General features: G+C 41.8%; 1 protein-coding gene across 3 annotated transcripts in view; it reads left to right on the forward strand.

The window, feature by feature from the left end:
• The window catches only part of Dcaf1 (DDB1 and CUL4 associated factor 1), a 61,442-nt gene extending 41,494 nt beyond the window's left edge, over window positions 1-19,948 (forward strand). The window contains exons 18-24 of one of the 3 annotated variants that reach the window (XM_050139628.1): window positions 864-1,097; window positions 1,512-1,605; window positions 2,269-2,373; window positions 2,799-2,872; window positions 3,359-3,460; window positions 12,924-13,176; window positions 18,984-19,948. In XM_050139628.1, the coding sequence (XP_049995585.1) occupies window positions 864-1,097; window positions 1,512-1,605; window positions 2,269-2,373; window positions 2,799-2,872; window positions 3,359-3,460; window positions 12,924-13,176; window positions 18,984-19,042 (921 nt within the window). In that variant the 3' untranslated portion in view covers window positions 19,043-19,948. Of the gene's footprint in view, window positions 1-863; window positions 1,098-1,511; window positions 1,606-2,268; window positions 2,374-2,798; window positions 2,873-3,358; window positions 3,461-12,923; window positions 13,177-15,060; window positions 15,526-18,983 lie in introns of those variants that run through there. The other 2 variants (XM_050139629.1, XM_050139630.1) reach the window with 2 other exon arrangements.
• Window positions 19,949-21,069: the final 1,121 nt, after the last annotated feature.

Genomic DNA, 21,069 nt, shown 5'->3' on the forward strand with positions numbered 1-21,069 from the left:
ATATGACATGTTTCAGGCTAGCCAGGGCTCTCTATAATGAGACCCTGCCTCAAAAAACAGTAGTAATAAAGTAAAAATGAATAAAAAGATAGCACACATCAACTGCATTTAGTAAGTATATGTTCTATAAGTTGTATAAGGGTCAAAGCCAGGCAAAATTAATCAATGGAAGGAGAATTGGGGTGTGTTTACTATTGTGGGAAGGTGCTGGAAGGGACCACCAGGGAAACTTGTAGAAAACAAGTAACTCAAGTGTTTGAGGGGTATGCGGGATATATGTATATTTCTATATATGTGCATGTATATGTGATTTCTGCTTCTGAATGAGCATGTTCAGTATGTGAAAAGTATTGAACAGTTCACTTAAAAAATACTACAATGTCTTAGTTGATTGGAAAGATCTCATCTGTGCATTGGTTGCAAATTGTAGACTTTAGAACTTTTTAGTGTGATGGAGCTAAAATATACTCTGAAATTTTAAGAAAAAACCAAAAAACTTGAAGTATCTAACTTTGGGTAGTATTTATGGTTAGTCATTGATCTTTGATGACAACTTCTCAACTTTAACTTTGGAAACATTTTCTGTTTCTTCAAAACTGAAGAAAAAGGTTTTTTGTTATCTTACATCCTTAATTTGGTTGACTTCTCATTTTCTTGTGGGAAAGGGATTTTTCGAAGCTCAGATGACAGCTGGTGTGCTTTGCCTTTGCTCAGGGTGTGCTTTTGAGCATTTCAGTCGAACAGTGTCAGGGCCTTTGTAATTGGGGTTTGGGAACATGCAGAGGCGCTTCACAGTCTCTCTTTAAACCTGTCATTGCGTAGATTGGTCTGATTTTTCTCTTCCCGCCCCTTCTTCTCTAAAGATTTATGATATTCAGACTGGCAACAAGCTGTTGACTCTGTTTAACCCAGATCTTGCCAACAACTACAAGAGGAATTGTGCCACCTTTAATCCTACAGATGATCTTGTCTTAAATGATGGCGTCCTCTGGGATGTCCGCTCTGCACAGGCCATCCACAAGTTTGACAAGTTCAACATGAATATCAGTGGTGTTTTCCATCCAAATGGGCTGGAGGTCATCATCAATACAGAGATTGTATCCTTACAAGAGAGTGTATATCTTTCCATTTGTCACCTGATTTGTTAGACAGAACTATTTTGGGCTACTTTACTTTTGCTTTGTAAAAATCAGTTGCTAGAAGTGGTGAATGAACTGTTACTTTTGGGAGGAAGGGAGTTCATGTAGTTTATGTATATGGAATTATTTGTTTATGTATATGGGATTATTTGCAGGAATATCAGTCAGAAATATGTGTTGACATTGAAGTACTTCACATTTAATTGGAAGAAGTGATACTTCAGAGAATGCATCACGTTAGAGAAGAGCCTTTGGACTAGGATGCAGCTTAGTTGGCAGAGTGCTTGCTAAGCATGGTTCAGTCCTATTCTAGTAATACAAGATTTCTCAAATTTTGTATAAAATAGTTTCCCTTAACCAGACTCCTCCTAGTGGGACCTTCGAACTTTCCATCTTTTACACACTGTTCCTGCTCTAGATCAATGTCGTGTGGTGTTTAACCACACTGGGACAGTGATGTATGGAGGTAATAAGCCTTTTACTTCATCCTCTTTCTCATATTGTATACTCTCACATAATTTGGTGTAATTTTAGAAATACTTTTCACTTTTGAAAATCAATTGAAAATTAAAAGAAATAGAACAAATGGTAACAAAAGAGAAGATAAAAAATTTGTTGATTAGGATAAAAGATTTTGAAGATAATTTTGAAGATAATAAATTTGTATAGAAAGAATATGTGAGGCCTGCATGGTGGCCCACATCTTTAATCCCAGCACTCAGGAGGTAGAGGCAGGCAGATTTCTGAGTTCCAGGCCAGCCTGGTCTACAAAGTGAGTTTCAGGACAGCCAAGACTTCACAGAGAAACTCTGTCTTGAAAAACAACAACAACAACAAAAAGAAATACGCAGTAATTTCCATAATGTTAAATTAAAAACCATTATATTTGTTTTCTTGGGATATTATAAAACTTCAGCCTCAATACTTACTGAGGGATTGAGAGTATTGTTTGCGGCAGTGGGTTAGATATGGAATGAGGATAGCTGGGGAAGAACTAAGTAGATGGAGAATAAGTTTCTTTGCAATTATACTCACTAAATTCTTGGTTGATCTTTGTAGTTTTCTGCACTTGTGGTTCAGTAGTGTCTCTGATTCTTAATGTTTGTTTATTTTCCCTCCCCTCAATCAGCCATGTTGCAGGCAGATGATGAAGATGACTTACTGGAAGAGAGGATGAAAAGCCCTTTTGGGTCGTCCTTCCGAACATTTAATGCAACTGATTATAAGCCTATAGGTAAGCTTGAAAGGGCAGACATTTGATCATTGTTTCCTTCCTGTCTTGGTATCTTTCCTTAAGATCATTCATTTTCCAGGATGACTTCTTATTGACAAGTACAAAAATCATAGAAATATCTATGAATATTGACCTTTAAATATTTATTTGTGTGTATGTCTGTCTATCTGTCTATGTGCAGGTATGTGCATGTGAGTGCAGGTGCCCATAGTGGCCAGAGTCATCAGATCCCCTGGAGTTAGTTATGGGTGGTTGTGAACCATCTAACATGGATGCTGAGGTTTGAATTTGGGTCCTCTGCAAGGATGCTCTCCACTGAGTCATCTACCTAGTCCTAAATATTAGCCTTTAATTAATTCCTGGGAACAAAAAGTTTTTTTAGGCCATAGCAGTAACTTAAGTTTCAGTCTCATTCTATTTTTCAGCAACCATTGATGTGAAACGGAATATATTTGACCTGTGTACGGACACCAAAGATTGCTATCTTGCTGTTATTGAGGTAAGGGGGGCTCACAGAGACTCTTCTATTGTTCTGGTATTTAAGATAATTTCCAAGTTATATTCAAATATCTTATTTGACCTCAGATGCATCCTAAGGAAAGTAATATTCTTGATGGTATATTACCGATAATGTACTCAGTTAATAGGACTTGGGATAGATGTACCATCTAAGAGAAACAGTGAACAAAAAACCTTTATAAATTCCTAGCTTCTGGACTAAAACTGTCCTTCCTTTCTTAGAGGAATCTTTGTGTCTCACAGAGTATAATAAACCTGTTTTAGGGTAGTGGCTCACAGCTACTACTGCCTAAGCTTTCCCATCCCATCTCTTGTCCTAGGTATACCATTTTCAGAGTCCTCCAAATAATTGTAGATATTGGAAGCTTTGATATTTCAAGGTTAAGGGAAAGGGCACCTGTCAACTGAAGTATGGATAGTGGCTCTCTGACTCATTACTTATTTTAGAACGGTTTTTCCGTTCCAGAATCAAGGCAGTATGGATGCCCTGAACATGGACACGGTCTGCAGGCTTTATGAAGTGGGCAGGCAGCGACTGGCTGAGGATGAGGATGAAGAGGAGGACCAGGTCAGTGATCTTTGAAATTTCTGTTGAAGCTTTGAGGAGTACATGCTCTGTTTTTTGTTGGAGGGGATTTTAAGATAAATCTTCTACATGTTACCATATTTGGAACATCTGTTAATGTGTCTGAAACTTACAGAGAATGAAATTTTGTTATTATAAAACATTTTTTAATTTGAATGGATGAATTGAAATACTCATCTTTACTGACGATTTTTAAAACAAAAAGGGGATAGGAAGCTACTCTGTCATTAGTACAGGGTTTTTAAACAAGCAAACAAAGGGTGGTATTGTCTGCCTGGTATCTCAATACTCAAGCAGAAGGATTGAGTTCAAGGCCAACCTGAGCTACCTGGTGAGATCAAGTCTCCAAAGCATCAGTCTTAAACCAGAACAACAACAACATAACCTCGTACCTAGTGACTGTGTTTCATTTACAATGTACAGCCTAGTGGTCTCTGATTTTACTTCCATGCTTGTTATAGTGTCCATTTTGGGCTTCACAGTAAGCAGCTTCCATAGGGCCAGTGAGATGACTTATTGGTTAAAAATGCTTGTTGCCAAGTCTGATGGATCTGAATTCAATTTCCTGGATTCATGTGGTAGAAGAAAACCAATTTTTTTAAGTTGTCCTCTGACCTCTTCTTGTGCATGGTGGCATGCACCCTACCCCTTCGGTAAGTAGGGCAATACAAGAGACAAGCACCTCTCCTAGCCCAGTGCCCGAGTGATCAGGTGGCACTCCTGCTGGAGACGGTGATAGTGAGAGTGGGTGGAGTGAATACGTAAAGATCATTTTGATGGTTTGGAGAAATTTAAACATAAATACAACACAAGTAGGTCGTATTATACTCCACAGTCTTATCTTTACCTTTCTCTTGAGGTGGGGGATTTATGTTGCAGATGTTTGTATGGATTTCTGTTCTGAAGAGCATCTCAAACTTGAGAGCATCAACAGATTTTCCTGATTGCTGGGTTCACAGCCTTCTTTTTACAAGAGTACCCTTTAGTCTACCTCCTTGGTCCTATCTTTTACAGTATTTGCCTCTGAGTTGAAGGACTAGTGTTTGGCTTCCTCTCTCTACAGATGAGAGCCAGTAAAATGACATTTTTCCAGACTTGAGTTAATTTCTTTTAGTTTTGGTCCTCTGGGACTTTCCAGTACCCTGGATAAGATAAGACACAGGATGAGAAGAACTGTGTCCTCTCTGTATTACTGTAGCTCTTGACCTCATCACTCTTCTGTTTTGATCATCAGTCTCTGGTCAGGGTTTTTTTTTTTTTTTTTTTTTTTTTTAAGTGTCCATTCCAAATAGCATGGACTTAACTTTTACAAGAATATTTAAGTCAATTTTTTTTTTCGTTCTCCTTCATTCCCTTTTGTGCATGCTGTTTGGAAGGTGGTACTAGAAATTGATTGAACACTGGGCCTTTTATATGATAAGCACATCCCAGCACCTCCCCCTTAAACTTGACATAGGATCTAACCAAGTTGCCCATATCTTCTTCTTCTTCTTCTCTTCCTCCTCCTCCTCCTTCTCTTCCTCCCTCCTCCTCCTCCTCCTCCTCCTCCTTCCTCCTTCCTTCCTTCTTCTTCTTCTTCTTCTTCTTCTTCTTCTTCTTCTTCTTCTTCTTCTTCTTCTTCTTCTTCTTCTTCTTCTTCTTCTTTTTTTTTTTTTTTGTAGGATGTTCTCCTAGGGAGGGCCGAGTGTCAGTTCTGACTCTCCTTTCCTCTGTCACATGGGTGAATAGTATTTTCTTGAGTGCTATGTTCTGATTTATATATGCTGCTGCTCTTTCTTCAGAACACAGCCTCAAAGTGAAACTCAATTCTCTACACTTGACTGAATTATTTCTTCTTCTTTCTTTTTCTTCTCCTTTTTGAGATAGGGTCTTTCTCTGTAGCCTTGGCCAGCTTAGAACTTACTATGTTGACTAGAGTGGCCTTGAACTCACCACAAGCCTCTGCCTTGACTGCTGGAGTTGAAGACTTGTGGTATATCTGGTGTTTTTCTTTTTTTTCTTTGTGTGTGTGTTTACTTTTTCTTAATTTTGAGATTGAGTCTCTGTAACTCAAGTTGGCTTTTAACCTGTGGCAGTTCTTTGGCAAACTCCTGAATGCTAAGATTATAAGTATAAGCTATCATGTCTTGGTTTAGTTTGAGTGGGTTTCATTTTTTCTTTCAATATTTATTTATTTATTTATTTATTTATTTATTTATTTATTTATTTATTTATATTTTGACTTTAGATTTTAGGCAGGATCTTATGTAGCTCAGACTGGTACCAAATTCACTATATAGCCAGGGATTGCCTTGACCTCTTACTCTTTCTTCCAGAGTCCCAGGATTATAAGCATTCACTACCAGGCCTGATAAGTTGCTTCCTTTTTTCCTCCTTCCCTTCTTTTGGCCTTGAACTTGACATATAAGCATGACTGATTTTCCTGGCTCTACCCCGTGCCAGTAATATAGTATAGTTATGAGCTACTGTTGTAGGAGCCCGCTTGTTCATTCCCAGCTGCTCAGCCCAGAAATAACCACACAGAAACTGTATTAATTAAATCACTGTTTGGCCCATTAGCTCTAGCTTTATTGGTCAGCTCTTATATCTTAATTTAACCCATTTTTATTAATCTGTATCTCAACCTGGTTGTGGCTTACCAGCAAGGTTCCAGCATGTCTATTTCTGATGGCAGCTACTATGTTCAGTTTCTTGAAAAGTTTTTTTTTTTTGGATTTTCGAGACAGGGTTTCTCCATAGCTTTTTGGTTCCTGTCCTGGAACTAGCTCTTGTAGACCAGGCTGGCCTCGAACTCCCAGAGATCCACCTGCCTCTGTCTCCCGAGTGCTGGGATTAAAGGCGTGCGCCACCACCACCCGGCTTGAAAAGTTTTTCTTAACTTATAAAAATCATTTATTATTAATATGTGTATATTGAGAGAGAGACAGGTATGGTATATATGGGTGTATGTGTGCCACAGGGTGCATATGGAGGTCAGAAAACACTTTGTGGAATGGTTCTTTCCTTCCACCTTTATCTAGGTTCTGGGGATTGAACTCAGGTCTTTAGGCTTGTATGAACAGTGTCTTCAATTACTGAGCTATCTTGCTGGCTTAGTGCAAGTTTCCTTTTTTTTTCTTTCTTTCTTTTTTTTTTTTTTTAAGACAGGGTTTCTCTGTGTAACAGCTCTAGTTGTCCTGGACTTTGCTCTGTAGACCAGGAGGCCTTGAACTCACAGAGATCTACCTCTCTCTGCTTCCTGAGTGTTGGGATTAAAGGTGTGCGCCACCACCATCTGGCAATGCAAGTTTCTTGATAGTGCCGTTCTTTTATTCCTGCTTCGGTTTGTTGCTTTAGACACTTTTCATGCTGCCTGTCATGAAATAAGATTAGATTTAGTGGCAGGGAATGATGGTTCATGCTTGTAATTCTGGCACTTGGGAGGTTGTGGCAGGACAATTGTGTTTGAGACTGGCTTGGTTGTATATTGAGACCCTGCCTCCAAAAGCAGTTGAGTGAATGAATTATAAATATTTTATTCTTGCTGAGTAAATAGAGAAGGTGCAGTTGTCAAACCATTTATCTGTACATAGTGTAGGTATGCATAGACTTTCTTACTCCTCTATGGGTTTAGTCATTAAAACTATCTATTAGGTCTATCTCAGGCTTTCTTTGAGACAGGGTTTCTGTGAGTAGCCCAGTTGTCCTGGAACTAGTTCTTGTAGACCAGGCTGGCCAGAGATCCACCTGCCTCTGCCTCCTGAGTGCTAGGGTTAAAGGCATGTGCCGTCACTGCCCGATTGTCTCAGACTTTTTGGTTGGGATATATGCCAACTTGAGGTGTATTTTAAATTTCTCATCTAACACCATTATCCCTACCCTCCATATTTTTGAAGTTTAAGGTTGTGGTAGTAAGTAGCCTTCTCTGGGGATCATCACTTGGCATCAGTAAGGCTTGGTGTTTGTCCTTTTTTTTTTTTTTTTTAGATTTATTATGTATACAGTTTTCTGTCGGCATGTATGCCTACACGCCAGCAGAGGATGCCAGTTCTCATTATAGATGTTTGTGAGCCACCTGTGGTTGCTGGGAATTGAACTCAGGACCCTTGGAAGAGTAGCTCTTAGCCATTGAACCACTCTCTCCAGCCCTCTGGTGTTTTGTCTTTTAAGGTGGAGCTTGAAAGGCAGCTAGGGTTGCTCAAGACCCTGTGGGACGTAAAGGGCTGTTCATTGTGTTGTCTTCATTCATGAGTATAGGGGTTAGTGAGAGAGATAAAGGCACTAAGGATAGGTTGTGGGCTTTGGGAGCAAGGGACCATCATGAAGTAGCACCTTAACCTAAGGTACTGCATTCCTCTCCCCACTCTCCAGGCAGTCTATGTTACAAAAAAGACCAATTCTCTTTCTGTGATTCTGCTTAACTTGTGCATAATTGAGAAAGATACTGGGATGAGCATAGGTTGTTGGTAAGGGCTTCTGAGTTTCTGATTCTGAAGGAAAATAGAGGCTGTCTCTGCAGGGGTGCCAGTAGTTAGAGTGTCCAGTAGTTAGGTGGACCTTAGCAAGTACCTCTGGTACCTAGTGCAAAAGCTTTCTAGCTTGGAGGGACTTTGTTGTCGAAGCATAGGTGTGTGTCATGGGTAAGTTAGTACTACTTTCAGATTTCTCAGGATCTAGGCTAATTTCATTGCACATGGCTCTCACACCACTTGCTGGATTCCAAGTTTGAACGACATCCATTACTGAATGAATGCTTTGGTGTAGAGATGTTTGGGATGGGATAGTATCCTAAGTGCAATATTATTGTGTTGGTTGACATTATTTCTAGACTCTTGTGATAGTCTGATACATTTACTGTTCCCATTGGATCTCTCCTCACTTCCTTTCTTTATGCCTCCTTGAATTTTTTAAACGCACACATTGGTTTATATGCTTCACCTGATTTTTAAAACTAGACTTTTCATTTTCATATGAATTATTTGCTATTCAAAATTTTGTCCTGGTCTTGCTACCTGCTCTTTGGTCTTCTCAGATGGTTTGGGTGTGTCATGTGGCTTAAGAATGCAAGCACCTGTGACCAACACCTTTGAATTTGCCTTTTCACCTTAGCAAAACAAGCTCAAGGTAATGAGTGGTCAGTTGCCATTTACTAAAATAGTCTGCCATAAAGTACCTATTACATAAGATGGTAGTTATTGGGAGATGAATGATGACCTGAATTCAATCCCCAAAACCATGTGGCAGGAGAGAACAGACTCCCATAGACTCGTATATACAAGTAATATGTGAATGAAAAAGTTGCCCTTTACCCTTAGACTTGAATAAGTGTGGATATTTAACAGAAGAGATGAATTTGTACATAATGTTGATGAATGAAATGTACAGAAGATTTAGCCTTGCATGGTTGGTACTGAGGAAGCTACTCTGATAGCAGCAGTGAGCCTGTGAGAGTTAGTACCATTCATTCAAAGCTTGATGTCTGTGTTTTTAAAAAATTTAGTCAACTTTGTTGTTGGCTTTTTAGGAAAATTATGAAGCTAAAGATTAATTCCTAGATTTTGAAAAGTCAGTAGTTAATTACTGTTAACCTTAAATTTATAAAGAGCACTCTGAACAAGGGAATATATTTTCTTTTTTCCATTGTTTGACTCTGGGAGACACTGTCTGCTGTGCTTCCTGTGTGTTCTCCACTGCCCAGCAGCAGATGGTTAGTTCCCACCATCTGTACTCCTGGCCAGAGGTGAATTAGTTACTCCTGAAAGGTTCTTTTTTTTCTTTCCTTAAAAAGAAAAAAAATGTACTTGAGTTAAATTCTGCTTGTAAGGAAAGACCATGTATTTGACCCTGAAGAAACCTGTCGTCTTGTAGGTGCTAAAGAAGTAGAAGTGTGAGGTACGTAGATATGACACATTAAGTGTCGGACAGTAAGACTGCATCTGAATTCATTACGTCTTTAACACTAGCCTTGTTTTTAGATTAACTGCTCTTAAAGGATGGCCAGAAATTTGGTTTTCTGACTGATTTATTTTAGAAAGAAATAAAGGCTAACAGCCATTTCTCTTGAAAAACAGATATTCAGGAAGAAATTTTGAATTATCTATGAACAAATGCTAAACACTAAATAAGTACACGTGAAAATTTTGCACGAATCCTGAAGAACCAGGCAGTTTGGTATATGGCACAGGTGGACTCCCTTCCATGATTCTGTCCTTGGGAAAGTGAGATGGGCAGAAAAGTGGAGCTTGAGAGCTGTGAGTCCTTTAGCTGGCATTTTTACATGGTTCTTAATTAGGGGTTCACATCACAATTCTACTTGTGTAAACTTTGTCTAGTAAAAATCTCCTTCCTGCATGTGGCGGTACATGCCTTTAGTCCCAGCACTCAGTTGGATCTCTCAAGTTTCATTGAACTATAGTGACTTCCAGCTCAGCTAGGGCTAGGGCTACGTATTGAGACCTGCCTCAAAAAACAATAGAAAAACTGACTTTCCATTCTGCATCCTTGCTGGAGGTTGGGCAGTGTGTGTTTTGCAAAATTATTTCTCAGATGATTCTGATGGTCACACATGTCGCATAGACCTGATTTAATCTGAGCACTTCATTTAATAAGAAATTGAGATTCAGAAAAGTTGGCATTTGATAGGTTTGCAGTAAGTAAATGGCCATTGCTGGTTTTTGCAGTTCTATATTATAGGATGTGTCGCAGAGCCTTTGGGATGTTTAGCTTATGAAAGGGAATAGACCATACACACTGGAGCCCAGTGGGTAGCGGGATGGTGCAGCATTGAGGGCAGTACGTGGGGAGGGGGAGGTGTTGGAGACCCCAGTTTTTGAGAAATAAGTTAACTAGAAGTAGAGCCAAGGAAGCGAGAGAATTTTAAGTAAATTTCAGATTTTGACCTGTAACTGAGAGAAGATGGACGAAGGCTGTTAGAAGCAGCCAGAGTTTGGTTGTAAAACTATGTGAGTTTTTAATTTCTTTATGTGTGAGATGATATATGCAGGCAGAAATAATAAAAATATGATTAGGGGAACAAAAAACAAGGATCAGGCTAATAATAAAGTTTGGAAGCTAACATTTGGCTAGCGACATTTACTGCAAATTTAAATGCCAGCATTAACTGGTGACATTTACTACAGAGGAGCTTGATGGTGACTGTTTAGGTTTTGATACTCTGCACAGTGTTCTGTGCTTATAAAAAGAACAACAAACTCACTCACTGAACATTGTATGTACATTAAGCACTTACCAACAGCTTAGATACATGACTCATACATTAAACAAAGGAAACAAACAGATATACACTTAAATTTGCCAGGTATGGTGGTGCAGAACTTTAATTCCAGTATTGGAGAGGCAGAGGCAGGCAGATCTTTGTGAGTTTAAGGTCAGGCTAGTTTACATAGTAAGTTCTAGGACTGCCAGGGCTACATAATGAGACCTTGCCTCAAAAAACCAAAAACAAATAAAATACCACTTAAAAACCACCCCACAGTTGATCTTCATGTTAATAGAGTTTGAGCTTAGTGGAGGCAGCCTCATTCCAGAGACATTGTGGAGTGGTACTGGCAGAAGCCAGTTGTCCCTGTGTGAGGTGAAGATTAAGCGAGCAAGTGGTGTAGTGGCAGCTGAGTGTCAGGGCCGAGACGGCTTTATTACCTCTTTAGCAGTAGATAGGCAGAAGACACATGGAACTTGAGTACTAATGAGAAATTGTTAGGTGTGGGGAGCTCAATCTCTTTGCATAAGAAGTGAGCAGCAGTGGAGGAAGTGTGAAGGTATCTGAGGCAGGGGTGTGAAAAACATGTCTGTGGGAACAGGCTTTCAAAGTGGATTCAGGCCCACAGCAGGAAGCTTGCCAAAGTCACATTTAGGGTCAGAGGCCAAAGGAGGGAGTTTTTGCCTTTGATCTGTCAGGAAGCATTGGGACTTTAGATCATCATGAAATTGACTTGAGATGAATTCAGAGAGAAAAGTTTACTTCATTTAGTTCTAAAACTTATTAGTAGCCTTTAAAATGGCCTCGTTCTCAGTTCCTCTAAAGTGTCTTAAATCCTCACTGAAGACTTAGAACAACAATGGCCAACACTTTACATTAGATCCAGTGGAAACCTTATTTACATAGACAAGAGAGGGGCTTTCTGAGGGCTTTGACTCCCACTGATTGCTCTAAATGTTGCTTCCTTAGATTCTGCTATAACATTTGGATAGGTTTGTGAGCCTTTGCTCCATGATCCAGGTTTCAAATTTAAATTTTAGACTGTTAAGCTGGGCATACTGACCTGTGACACAGCATGTGTCTCACACATGCACACATACACACACTACATCCAGCAGCTTATCAGCGAGCCTCTATGGGTTGGGAAATGGCTGAGTGAGTATGTGCTTGGCACACAAATATGAACCTGAGCTTGAACCCCCAGAACCCACATAAAGCTGGTTATGGTAGCAAGCAGTTGTAATCCCAAAAACGTCTAGAGTGACAGCGAGGTGAGACAGGAGAATCCGCAGAAACTTGGAGACCATGCTAGATACTGTGGCTGAAGAACAAGAGATCCTGATTTAAAAACAAGATGGAAGAGAGCGATCAACACTGGAAGTTATTTTCTGACCTCCACGTGGGTACCCACCTGTACTGACAGCAAAACACACACACACACACACACACACACACACCTACCTATGTGTGTTAAAAAGTCTTTAATGGTTGTTCCAAATGATCAGGTCTAGAAGCAAGTTGTTGACAAGTCTGGCTTATATCGTAGCTGTGGTTTTTTTTTTTTTTTTTTTTGAATCCAGGGCCTTGTCAGCAGTGTGCTTATGTGTCAGCATATGCTTTTATGTGAGCAGCAGGATATTTAGTCCGGGATACCTAGAGGAAATATTTCACTGTTTTTCTGGCACATTATTTATTGATTCATTTATTGCTTTGTAACAGGAAAGAGTAGTTATTTGTATACTCTGTCTTGTGTGCCTCATTTGTTGAAACGTTCACATTGAGTGCTTAATAGCTCTACAAGGGATCTGCCCGTTATGTAGGATGGAATACATGAGCGCGGGGCTTTAGGAGCTGGCACTTCAGCAGCTGTGTTCTTTGTTTACTAGAACATGGGACTTCAGATTTCCGTGCAAACCTTTTGTTCCAGTGTCTGAGTTAAGTTCCCTCACTTTGGTTGATGGAGCAGGCAGAAGAATCCCTCTGGTCTTTGAAGGTTATTGGTAGTTTTAGACAGGTTTTCTATTTCTTTGCATAAGAGCTGTATGACCAATATTCCCTTGTGGAGGGACCTGTAATCCTTGCTGAGGGGCTTTCAAATGTCTTGAACATGTGTGCCTGTCCCAGTCGTCATGGATAACAGTTTATTCCTCTGTACACGCCATATTCTCCAGGATAGGAATCACCACATGGCCCGTAAGGGTTTAAGCCTTTGTGATTGTCCTTATGGACTTCATGCTCTCTCATCAGGAAGAGGAAGAGCAGGAGGAAGAGGATGATGATGAAGATGATGACGACACCGATGATTTAGATGAACTTGACACTGACCAGTTGCTGGAGGCAGAACTGGAGGAGGATGACAACAATGAGAATGCAGGAGAGGATGGAGACAACGACTTCTCTCCCTCGGATGAGGAGTTAGCAAACCTTCTAGAGGAGGGAGAGGAGGGGGAAGATGAAGACTCTGATGCAGATGAGGAAGTGGAACTGATCCTGGGCGACAGTAAGTATAGGGCAGAGTTTGGGATGAGTGGGCCAGGACCCTCTTCGTGTATCAACCCAGGCCAGAAGATAGCTGTGCTTGGGTTCTGCTGATTCAGCAGTCTGGTCCCTTGAGGAGCAGCAGTATGGCGTCAGTAACCCCTGTTCTCCTGTTAGACTTTGTACACCATGCCAGCTGGCTCCCACCTCTTTCCTTTTAACCAAAGGCATGTAAAGTTTTTCTGTCAGAACAAACTTACTGCTTTTTTCGCTTCCTGGGTCTTATGGTCTCTATAATAGAAACTGCTGTAATAATGAGAAAGCAGTCACAGGCCAAACGTATATTTATGACTGTTCTAATAAAACTTATTTACAAAATAGGTATGAGCTTATAGCTTTTGAATTCCTTCTTTAAAGGATTGATTGGCCTTAGGAAGGCCAAAGCATAGTTGTCAGTAGAGGCTCAGGCTGGAATCAGTGAGCAGCAGTTCCTCCCAGGCTGCTGTGCCTTTGCGCCTGTTGCATACAAACTGAGGACCTTTTGTGGGAGTCCTTTCCAGTCTTCTTTTGGCCTAGTCCCCCTAAAGGCTGAGGTACAAACACATCTGTTTCGTTCATTCCTTCCCACTTCTTGTTCAAAGTTTGAAGAACAAGCTCTAGCTTGTGTGGTGATTTCCAGCTAGTGGATCTCTGAAACTGTCTTCTGCCATTGCTAATGATCCCAAATACACCAACCAGAGCTTCAAGACTGGGCAAACGCCACCACCGCACTCTGACATATCTCAGCCTTGCTGAGAGGGCCACTGTTGGCAGACTCTGCCAGCTGTGGTCCTGGTTCTTTGTATTGCTGCCCTGCCTGAGTGAGGAGTGATCCCTGTCTCCTTTAGCGAACATACCCACCATTCTCACAGGCGTGATAGGTATTGTGTCTAATACTGACAGGCACTGATCACAGAGGGATGTTCACATTTAATTAAAATAAAAATTAGCTCTCATTTTCAAATGCGCTGCAGCCATATGCTGTTACTGCTGAGCAGCAAGAACACACATCACTTACTCTGCTGACAGAAAGAAGTGTTGTGATGGCCCAGGCCAAGCAAATGCCAAGCTTCTTCCTCAGAGGACCTTATGTTTATGATCATGTTTCCTGGTAGAAGAGGTGGGTGGCAGATTTTAAAGCATACAAGTAAGATACCCCTGTCATGTGTGCGGTGCCTTCACCGCTGATGGGAGTCCATTTTCTTGGGGATAGATCTCTCTCATGTGCTGGTGGTACTAAAGGCAGACAGCTGATTGCCTGAGCAGGGACTTTCAGCAAGGGCTCTTAAGAGTTATATGAGGAAGTTCTTGGTGGGGTTATCTGCTGTTTATCATATTTAAAGGTGATTTTGTGGGTTAGCTCCCGACCAAGACCTGAGAGCCAGGTAAGAAGGATCCAGAGACATTTTAGCAAAATATCAATAGTGAGGTCTTGGAGACAAATTATTCCTCCCCTCAGTTAATGATGCAGGAGGCGGGGTCAGTCCACATGTAAGAAAGGGTCACTTGATTTGTTTTTTGTTTTTAAATAAAAAATACTTTAGCAAAACACAAGATTTAAAAACATTTCCAGACAGATTAATCAAAAACTGGTCTTGAAGGAGGGGCTTACTAAGAAGGGCTACAGTACTGTTATTACTAGTGTACCATTTTTACTCAGGCCTGTTCCTCCAGGGCCTGCTTTATGTCAAGAGGTGGCTAGATTGCATATTCTAAATAACTGAATCCCTGTTTTTAACCAGTACAATATCTCCATAGAAAGGGAGGAATATAACCCAGGTAGTGAAAATAAAACTTCCGATCACAGATAAAATAGAGAAACCTTCCCACCCCCTACTCTAACCCTGACAACTGCCTTCATTCACAGGGCTGTGTACTTAATCCATGATGGGGGCAGTGAATGAAAGCAGAGAGCCGCTACCAGTGACCGTGTCCCAACAATCCAGATGACACTTCCAGCTTCTGCACATGCTTTACAACAGTAAATGACACATAGATGTGCTAATGTGCATTTAATCACCAGAGGAGCGAAGATATCTGGGCTTTTTTATTCTGTGATGTTTCTAAACCTCTACCCATTAAATGCAAAGAAAAACGGAAGGAGTCTTGACAGAGCAGCAGGGACACCTACATGGTGATAGCCGGGTTTAAGTGTTACATGCGGCAAGGAGCCTGTTCCATGCTTCGACTTTTTCTAAGGGCTTGGACTTTGCTGTTTTGATAGAACTGTGCACATCCCCACTTCTAGATACCTTAGCATAGTCCTTGCTTGCTTGTATTGAGATGATACATTTTGGTTATGAAAAACACTAAGTTCTATATTGGGTCTTAATTCTGACAGGGACAGTTAAAGTTTAAGGGGGGGGGGGGGGGGGGGGGGGGGGGGGGGGGGGGGCAGGGAGGCGCGTCCTGGTCAGCAGTGACATAGTTAATAATGCACATTGCCCTCAGCTTCTACACTGTGACACCAGGTGCTGGTTCAGCCAAGGATACCTGGTTTTATGTGGGGCAGCATGGTCATCCCAGATCCCCAGTTTGTCCTAGTCACCTAACATAGTGGTACTGTGTGGCTAAGATTGGCCCCAAGTTCCCAATCCTTTTGCTAGCTTTACAGGCTGTGCCACCACACCCAGCTTCAGGTTTTCCATTCTTAATTTGAATATAAACCCTCTCAATTTGTATTTGGTAACAGTATACCCTCCTTTTGCCATTCTGAAAATTTCTTCTCTCAAAGCAAAGTAATCTGGAAAGTTTTAATTCTGTACGTTATAATAATATCGTCACTATAACCTAGGTGTAAATATTGACATATACATGACAAAGCGCGGCTTTTTCTGCTTGTACTCGGGGTTGAGAGACAGAGGTGGCACTGAAGGCTGTCCTGTATTGTTTTCAGGGTTGTCCATCGTGGATAGTGCTATTCGTAGTGGCTGTCTGTGGAGCAGACTGATTGTGCTAAACTCCTCATAAGTATTATTGTTACAAGCTTTATTCTGATTGCCTGGAGGAACTCTTCCTGAACTTATGGAGTCTTTTTAGGGTATAGTGAAAGCCATAGAGACCCACACTCTGTGGGCTGCCATGTGACTTTGCATAGGCCCTGGGTCCTGCAGGGATACAGCTCCAGATAGAGAACCCTAGTCCGTGAAGAGAGAGGCATGTTGTCGTCAGGGTCTTTGTGTCTTTGCTTCTGGAGACCCCTTGCTCCCAAGCCTGGATGTTGTAAGGCAACAACAGGTCAAAACACTGGAAAGATTGCCTTTGCCGCGTACAGCATTCAGAATGGGAGCTCCTGACCAGAGGCTGCGGATTGGGTCACTGCAACATCTGGGGCTGAGAAAAGGCGAAGGCAGGTAGATAAAAGGCGTCCTGTCACCTGACCGTTGGCTGCTGTGATCCTCGGGGAGCAGTCCTTAGATGTGATGCAGAGTTAAATGTTGGCTTCTTTTTTTTTTTTTTTTTTTTTGCAGTGAGGTAGAGAGATTGAAGCTTCCTAGGGAGGTTCTCAGGGAAGTGGGCCTGGCATTGTTGGCATGCCTATAATGCAAGCCCTGGAGGAGATTCAGTGGGTGTCTGCAGGAGTCTGGTAGAGACAGGTGCTGTGTGTGGCTCTGGGGAGTAGACACTGCCTTCCTTCTGGAGTTTTTGCCTCCCGAGAAGCTGCTGGGGTATGGTCTGTTCCCGTTCAAGTCTCAACTTCTCATTCTGTGACCACTCCATTGTGTTTTCCAAATCCTTACCATGCTGGGCCATGTTTGTATCCATTTGGATCATGTGGAACACCGATTTTGTCTTCTCTCTCCCAAGGCCATCTCTTTTTATTTGAAGGACAAGTGTCAGTGCTGTTGTTTTCGTTTCACTGTTTTTCATAAGGGACCTTGCAGAGAGTAAAGATTTGGGAACATGCACTTTTCCTTCCTCACCTTGCCCTAGAATTCTTTTGGGTACCTTGGTGAGGTGTTTGTGGGCACCCCTTTCCACACAGACCTGCCAGAGTCCAGGTGTTTCAGGGCTTGCCCATGTTCCTGGGAACCTCATGAAAATATCTCTACAGCTTTTTTATTAAAAAACACTTAAGGGGCTGGCAGAGATGGCTCAGTGGTTAAGAGCACTTGCTCTTTGCAGGACCTGGTTTGATTGCTAGCACCTGTATGACAGCTCACAACCATCTGTTATTCCAGAACCAGGAGATCTGATGCCCTATTAACCTACTCGGGTACTAGACCCATGTGTTGCACAGGTATACCTACAGGCAAAACATCCATATATACATCTTTTTAAAAGTTCAAATTATGTTTAGGGAGAGAGCATGCTTTCCAGAGTGTGTGGTCAGAGGAGGACAATTTGTGGATCTGGTTCTGTCCCCCACTAGGCTCCTGGGTAGAACTCAAGTTGATAGGATTGGTGGCAGGGGCCTTCCTGCTGAGACATTTTACTGCCCCTTTTCCTAGCTTCTTGAACAAACACTAGGCCTTAACTTTTATCAGATAGGCATGATGTATTTTTGTTTTGAGGATCCTTTGGTGGAGGGAAGGGTTAGAACATGGTCTCACTGCAGCCAGGCTGACCTCTCCAGAATGTGGGATTATAGATTATGTCCCTCACACCTGGCTTTGAGGGGCTCTTTTCCTACCATTTAGTTTCATTCCTCAATGGATCGTTCTAGAAGTGTTAATAAGTTCATTCCTTGTCTACACATTAAGGTAGAGCCCTTGGTCTCCATGCTCCTTGTGGCCTTCTTGTTGGTGGATGGTTGGCTCTTCTGTATCTGCATTCCAAGGATTGAGTCTTAGGATCATCTTGTCTTTGTAGGCTCCTGAGGCTTAGAGAAAGGGATTCAGCCTGTTTTTAAAAATAAATTTTAGTGCCAGATGGTGGTGGTGCACACCTTTAATCCCAGCACTTGTGAATCAGAGGCAGACAGATCTCTGTGGGTTCTAGGGCAACCTGATCTACAAAGCAAGTTCTGGGACAGCCAGGGCTGCGTAGACCAACACTGTCTTGAAAAACCAAAACCAAACCTCCCCTGCTAAAAAAACTAGCGTGTACATTTAAGGTATCCATCATGAAAGTATAGGATTTATGTGAAAAGGTGACTATAGTGAAGAATGGACATGCCCACCACCCAATCATCATCTGCTTTCTATGGCAAGAACAGCTAAAAAAAGAAAAAAAATCTTATTAGTCTGATCTATAAAGTAATTTCATTGATATGGTCTTTGTGTGGTATGTTAGGTATGGTATTGTTTGTCCTTTGTATTTGCTACTTTGAACTGTTGGCATCATTCTTCCTGTCTTCTACTTCCATTCCCCTGGTAACATTTTGTTTTAAAGACAGGGTTTTACTCTTAACTCAGGCTGGCCTAGAACTCATTATAGCTGGTGAGCCTCTCTTTAGTGCTTCCTTGGGGTTAAGGCCAATGATCCTGCCATAAGGAGACAATAGGCCTGGAGCTGAGACCTCTTTGCTCCTCTCAGTCCTTCCTGTCCCTTTGCAGCCCAGTGCCCCAGGTGAAGGCTTGAGGACACTTGATCCCTCTGGGGTGTCCCGGGCAGGAAGCAGGGCCTCCAGGTTCAGGTCTTTTGAAAGGCAAGAGGACCAGAGGTCCCAAGGGTGTCCATTGTTGCCAGCAACAGGCATATTCTCTGGAGCCAAGCTCCAAGGAGTTAATTGATGTGTTTTCTACTTTCTGGAAAGTGGTAATTAACCCTGCTCAGGCATAAGTATGTTGAATGCAGGGTCTCCTACAATCTTAGCACATAATTCTCTCTCCCTTCTCTACCTTTCAGCAGACAGCTCGGACAACTCTGATTTGGAAGATGACATCATCATATCTCTGAATGAGTGATGTGCCATCCCCACTTGGAAGAGAATCTTGGCAGGCGAGAGAAACTGAGTGAATGAATTCAGAACACCTGCCTTTGCTGTCTCCCAGGGCTGTCCGTTAAGGAACTGTATGCCCTGCATTCAGAGGACTGGTTTAGATTCTCCCTGACTCTTGAGGGCCCTTCTAAAAAACAATAACAACCACAAAAAAAGACTACAGGGACTAGGCCCTAGTTTGCGTCCCCTCCTCCTAGGACGGACATAGCTTTCCTCAAGGGAAAAACAAACATGTCTCTGGGTATTTCACAATATATTTTCTTTGTATAATGTTCTTTACTTAAAGAACAAGAAATAGTTTTTTATAAAACTTTAAAAAGAAAAAAAAAAAGCAACAGGCATTTATAACCGAGGGTCTGAACTTATATCCACCAGTCTCCTATCCTGCACTTCATTTTCTTTGGAAGAAAATGATGTCTAAAGAACAATATAGAGGCATTTTTACATACGTATTTAAATGAAGAGGAAAATCGTGGTTTCTTAAATTGATAAGGATTAAGAATATTTTATTATAAATATAATATATGATTTTTTAACCTGTTTTGTTGCCTCATACGCTGTCAAGTTAATTTGTTTTCCTTTGTGCCAGAGCGGGAGTGGAAGGCTTGGCCTGCTACTGGGAAAATGCCTAACTCCTACCTTGGTGGCCAGGCAGTTGTGTAGACCTTGTTTTTGTGGAGTTGAGAGAACTTTAGGGGTATAAATTCACTCCCTCTCTTTCTCTTTGTGATTCAGTTTTTCGAAAGTCTTTTTTTTCCTTCCCTTTCTCCCCAATGTGGAAATTACAAATCAAAGGTCTTTTTCTTTAATGTAAAGTGTATTTATTTAAAAAAAATACAAAATAAACTACAAGTCTGTCTTTGTTTATGGCCTTTCCTTGTTTTTTCTTTTACTGAGATGGGGTGTCCTTCACCTCCTCACAGTTTTGGCCAGACCAGGGGACCTAAGGAAGGCAGAGCCCTCCCACAGCAAGTCTCCCAGGGCAGACAGTAGTTTAGTCACTTGAGCCTGGCCTGAAGTTGCTGGAGGCCTTGTGAGGATAACAAGGGGGGGGGGGGGGGGGGGGGACCAGAGGGGGTAAGGGAGTGGGGCTGCATCTCTATCACCATGTGTGGGACCTTTAAGGAGCAGTCTGGCCACCCCCTAGGTCTTTTTCAGTCCTAGAAGTTGAGGGGTACTTGAGGCTTGGTCACGTTGGGTATAGAGGAAAAACTTCACGGGTCTGAAAGTATGAGGGGCTCATGTTTTGTTTATCCCACCATTTCTTTCCCACAATAAATATAAAACAGTAATTTCTCTCTCTGATTTTGCCGAAATGGTAGCTTCGGTTTCTGTTACATAGGCATTAATTACACAGCCACAGAGACACCTCTCCCTTTACTGAGAGAAGGGTGTATTGGGTATAAAGTAAACAAGCAACACAAGATGGCGAAAACTCTCCAGGGGTAGGTAGAACCTGCTACACTCAGGAACACAACCTGTCACACTGAAATGGCCTGTACCACAGAGGCACATCCATCCTGTTCCTGTAAAAGCCGAGGCCTCAGCTCCTCGTCTGCTTCATGCCTTGGCATTAACTGGTTAACTGACAACAGCCAGTACAAGTCTGGTGGCTGGCACTGAATGCATGCAGCTGAAGAGAAAGCAGCAAAACTCTGCATCATCACTAATTCAGCTCATCTGCCAGAAGCTCTTGGGAGCACCCACAGGCCTCCCAAGGTGGAGACGGGCACATTTAATAGGAAAGCACAATTCTGGTTGACTTGACAACACTCCCTTAGGAATGTGTTTCATGAGACTAGAAGAAAACATTTACCTTCCTTGTTCTACTAGGGTTCAAAACCTGAGTCACTTAGGAAGACACAGGGTATAAAAACACTACCCATTAAGGGGTTTAGTCTGCTCTGGTTTTTTTGCCTTCATGAAACGTCAGCCGCTGGGTACCTGCTGTTGGCTTTCTCACTGGAGACAATGTCATGACTAGACAAGGCC

The sequence above is a fragment of the Alexandromys fortis genome, unplaced genomic scaffold (assembly GCF_014885135.2).
Source record: "Alexandromys fortis isolate MF-2015 unplaced genomic scaffold, M_Fortis_MF-2015_v1.1 scaffold_36, whole genome shotgun sequence".
Taxonomy (NCBI): Eukaryota; Metazoa; Chordata; class Mammalia; order Rodentia; family Cricetidae; genus Alexandromys; species Alexandromys fortis.